Raw genomic sequence first — 5000 nt, 5'->3', positions numbered from 1 at the left:
AGGGTATATAAAAATATTAACATTTTCCAGGAATAAATTGTAAGCAGATGGAAGAATTTTTAATTTTAAAGCTTGGAAATGAAAGACGAAGAGAGTATAAATATAATAATAATAATAGTAGCAATAATCTCTTAACGTTAAAACTTTGTACTAAATTGGAATAATTTTTTAGGTCTTGGAATAAGATAAATAATAATATAGTTATTATTATGCGTATTAATCACAAATACACAAAAATTTCGTGCTTGTTGTAAAAAGATTGAAAAGTAATGTTTTAAAAAATCGCGCTCGAATCTATGATCTGAAGGTTGCTGCAAGTTGTATTGGCATAATCTATAGCAGCTGGTGCCATCTGTCGGAGCAAATAGTAAACGCGAACGCGAGAATGTTCATGGTAAAAGTGGCGAGATTCGAATTTAAGAATAAATTTATCGAAACTCCATTTGTGACAGTTACGAAAATTTATTGACAGTGTTTAACGCGAAACAAGCTTGTGTTTGGAAATAAAACGATTGTTAACCTTTATCCGGTATCAGTGGCGGTGGCTGCGTCGTTCTTGGCGGTTGCTCGATTGCTTCCGAATTCGATCTTTTCGTTCCACGTAGTGACATTAACTGAAAAAAGCACAGCACGATACATTCATCAGTCGTAAAATTAACAAAAGAATCAAGAAGTTGTTCTCAACAAGCAAAGCGTTGTTGGAATCTGTCGTTCGTCCAAACTACCTGTCTCGGTAAGTCTCTTATACGTATTAAGCATGCAATAGTATTAATTACGTATAAATTTCGATCTTTTGAATATTTTTATCCGTGTTTCGGGAGAAGAGGTTATGACGATGTCTACGATGTGTAAAAGAATTTTGTTCCTTTATTTACGCGAAGCAAATCGAACGTACAGTAACGAGACGTGGAAAATTATTGAAAAGAAATCGATCGAAAGACATTTTTCGATAAACGTACTTTGGAACCCAAAGCAGCTTCGTTTGCAAGAAGGACCGCCAGTCCTCGCACCCTTCTGCCGGCACCCACGCTTCGTCTCGCCTCGGATGTGGATTTTGCTTCTGGTCGCGGATGATCGTGTTGTCCTTTGGCTTGAAAAAATATCGCGTGCTCGGTATGTCGCCAGAAATGCGTTACAGGGTAACCGCAATGGCCGCGACACGAAAGTATTTCCAACCGACCCGTGCATTGTCTATTGGGACACGGTTTCCCTTGTTGCTTTTTCCTTGCCTGAAAACCACACAAATCGTGTTATTTATAATTGCACCTTGCTTCAATAATCATATATATCGCAGTTATAATATAATTCAAAAGTATATCTATAACTTTTCATCTCTGAAATAATATTTCAGCGATAAAATTTTTGAAACGCGTGTTGTCGAGGAATGTGGAGGAATAGAGTTTTTAGGAATTTGATATAAAAAGAAAATAGAATTTAGGAATTACTCGGCGAGATTTCACCCGAAAGATTTCGATTCCCTTACCTTGTCACAAATTGCCGGTCGAAGGTGAACCCTTCCGCCGCCAGGTAGTATGCATTCTTGCGAACAGACCAGCACACCGAGGCAAGATTTTTTCAAGATGCTCACGTTGTGATTGTTCGTGTTCCTCATCGCCCATCCGGATGCGTGTCTTCTCGCTTCCTCGCAATCTGGCCCGTACACTCTTCTTACGTGGCCGTCCGCCCATTCGCACCAGGGATCATACTCTACCACCTATAATTGTTTTCAATTATCACTATTATCGGAAATTTCGATTCAAAAATATCTATATATATATATACATCTCCCTTGTAGATAATTTTAAAGTTCTTCGTTTTGCATTTGTGTCATTTCGAATATCTTAATTACGTTTCTTATGAAATTAGAAAGAATCACGAAACAATATTTCTCGTCACTTTGGATATTCCATTTGAATCGTGCTTGGATAATACCGGAGCAAGACGATACGTTTAATAATTCTTTAATAATTCTCGAACGAAAATTACCCTTGGCACGTTCGAGTCGTTGATGTCCCATTCTTGATGCGGATGTTGCTGTTGCTGGTTGCCGGCAACAGTCGCTGACATCGTCGGCGACCCAACGCGACTCCTAGGGAGAGAAATAAAAATTCCATAAAACGATGAACAAAACCGAATATACATAGATATTTCAACAATCTTCTATTATTCTATAAGCAAACTTAAAATATCAAAGTGTCAATGGTTATATCTAGACGATAATTCAAACACGCGATTATCACACGATTATCGTCAACTGTTCTCGAAACATCGTAGAAGGCGTAACCGTTCCTCCCTCGACGAGAGATAAGCCGATGCTCCTTGCGTATACGATCGACCTTGAGATTCCCCCGGAACCCGAATCTCGTCGCATCGAATTCAAAGACCAATTTGGGATTACGCAATAGCCGGCGTAGCGAGGGGTCGCCAGTATCGAGATAAAATCCCGATTTATGGCACGTAGCTGGCCGTAGCTCGCGCCATACTTATGGGAACCCGTGGGTGGCCTGACAAGGGGCACGTTCACCGCCTTTCCGGAATCCTTATATCCGTTCTCGATCCAGGATAAAAAGATCGATCCCCGCGACTTTTCACTTCTCGACTGCCCATTTCCTTTCGTTATTTCGCGGTTAAATGGACGTCGTCGCGAGCTTATTTTTCTTCTAAAATATAACATCTCTCTCTTTCTCTCATTTTTTTTTTCGAATTTGAATCACGCATTTTTTTTTTTTTTCGAAATCGAAAAATCGATGAGAGTAGATTTGATCAAGGACGAATCAATGATCAAATTAAAAGGATTTGGTTGGAGATTATAGGAGGATTTTGTAAGAATCGTTCAAAATATTCTTTATATTCCTCGGTACAGGTAAACTCGCGGTCAACGCGATTCCACATAAATCGTCTGGCGAATATATGCCCGTGTCAGGTCATGCTTCTGCCTTTCTCTCGTTGACATTAAAGTCCGCGGTTATGATCTGTGGCGGCATTAACTGTGCGCGAAAACGATCGGCGAACCGAGATTCCGAGATTCCGAGTCAGTGCGTTCTCCTTTCCCGTTTCCAGTTAAAATGAGAAATTCGATATTCATATAGAATTTTGTATATAATCCAAAAAAAAAAAAAAAAATTCAACATGACTTTCTATTCCACCGATGATCGATAATTTTCCTTCGATCGAAAAATTTCGTAAATTTTTGAATGTCTGTTCCCACTTCTCTCGTTCGTGGTTTGTTTATCTCGTCACGTTGTGTTTTCAAACACAATGTTCGTAATACGCGGAAGCGGTTATTCGAGGAATAACACGAGTTGTACAACAAAGGAGGGCCGCAGAAGGTTTCGACGATTTGACGGAGAAACAGGCTCGCGCGTTATAAATATCGGCGATCAGGTGTCATTGACCATGAAGACACCCATGGAAGACGTTCGCTTCGCCTACGTTCTATCGGGACAACCTGCTATCTAAAGTTACTAAACTGAGCTCCACGTCTCTCTTTATTGAGATTCCACCAGTAAATAGAAAAACTTTCGAAAATGAATCAAATTCTACTCGGCATCTTTTGTATATATAAACCAATCGGGAGTGAAATTTTAATTTACGATTTACTTCTACCATGGAATCACCAATTGTGCGCAGGTGTAAATAATTTTATCCTTCCTCTTTATTTCCCAATTCGCGCGTTGAAAACGATATATAATCGATTTAGAATGATCGATAAAACGTTTCGAGCAAGTATTGCGCGCACAAAGTTGGATTTTATCGAGTCGAGCGAACGTTTACGATCTTCGAAACCACCTACTCTCGTCACGTTCGGGATGGATTTCATATTTCAAGATAAGATCTTTCTTTCCTCGTATTGCGACGAACTCGAAGAAGATATCGTCGAGTAATTAAATATTTATCAAGTACATGTATAACGATAAGACGTGAAGCAATTTCTCAAATTTCATTTGTACTCCACGAACATTTGTGTTCACGCGGGGGTTTACAAGAAAGGAAAAAAGAAAAAAAAAAGGAAGGAGAAAATTATGCGAAAATGAAACGTCGCATCCTGGCATTCCTTCACATCCATTTCCACCGGAATCAAAACATCACCACGAGACGACCATCTTCACCGATTGCACCAACAGCAACAACAAAGTTCTCCTCTGCCAACATTTTCGCTAAACAAAGCTACTTCATCCTCGCAAAAACAACCCCTCATCATGGTCACGGAGGTTTTCATCGCAGGAGACCGCAGCAGCGTCGAGGCGCAATCGAAGCGTGAAACCGCGACGATCGGCATCACAACCGATCCACGATCTGCTGCTCCTCGACGACGACGACGACGACGTCGAGGGAGAACCGACTATTATATCCATCGCTCGACACCCGCTCTTTCCCCTCTTCTTTTCCTTCTCCTTAAATCTCCGAAGGCGGCCGTGACCTGGCCGAATCCGAAGTTGGCGCGAATTTCGAGGCGATAATTTCACGCGCGGGCCCCTCACGCGCTGCGGCCGATCCGTTATCCGGGCGAGGAGGAGGAAGGCAAAATAGAAGGCGAGGAAGGCGGCCCCGGCACGCAAAGCGTCCCGCTCTTGCGTTCGCTTCGTGAGAAAAGCGGGAGGGGGGCAGTGGGCCTCCCGGTGAATGATTGCCCGGATCGGTGATAAAGTCATCGCCTTTAGCACCGGCGTAAGATGATACATCGGCGGACGATGCTGCGAGGAGATTGTCCCGCGGTTGTTCGAAGAGGCCTCGAGGCCTCTTGGCTGCAGTCGACGCGTACCACGACTCCTTCTTTATTTCCTCTTTCTCTCTCTCGAGAGAGAGGAGGAGGAAGAGGAGTATATCCTCGTTCCGGTCGGTATGGGCGCCTTCAGAATTTCAGATATTAAGGCTGATACCGCGAGTATCCCACTAAAATATCACGAGAGTGTCGCCTCGACGAGAGATTTCTCTTTGCCTCGATGGAGAGGAGGCAGCCTCTCGGGATCGTCCACCGAGATTACGTCTAAACGAGTTAA

The 5000-nt window shown here is 42.3% G+C and overlaps 1 protein-coding gene and 1 long non-coding RNA gene across 4 annotated transcripts in view; both read right to left on the bottom strand.

The window, feature by feature from the left end:
• LOC116185398 overlaps positions 1 to 5000 on the bottom strand; it is a 13622-nt gene that overhangs the window by 3579 nt on the left and 5043 nt on the right. The gene's annotated exons all lie outside the window — the stretch shown is intronic.
• Positions 1 to 5000, bottom strand: part of LOC102678027 — a 9481-nt gene that overhangs the window by 1455 nt on the left and 3026 nt on the right. For all 3 annotated transcript variants that reach the window (XM_031509719.1, XM_031509720.1, XM_031509721.1), the window contains exons 2-5: positions 1987 to 2089; positions 1484 to 1714; positions 960 to 1229; positions 521 to 614 (exon numbers count right to left, since the gene is read on the bottom strand). In XM_031509719.1, the coding sequence (XP_031365579.1) occupies positions 521 to 614; positions 960 to 1229; positions 1484 to 1714; positions 1987 to 2089 (698 nt within the window). The remainder of the gene's footprint in view (positions 1 to 520; positions 615 to 959; positions 1230 to 1483; positions 1715 to 1986; positions 2090 to 5000) is intronic.

This window comes from Apis dorsata, unplaced genomic scaffold (genome assembly GCF_000469605.1).
Source record: "Apis dorsata unplaced genomic scaffold, Apis dorsata 1.3 scaffold_169, whole genome shotgun sequence".
Lineage (NCBI taxonomy): Eukaryota > Metazoa > Arthropoda > Insecta > Hymenoptera > Apidae > Apis > Apis dorsata.
Note: the sequence above shows the minus strand (reverse complement) of the source record. Positions and strands in the feature narration are given on the sequence as shown.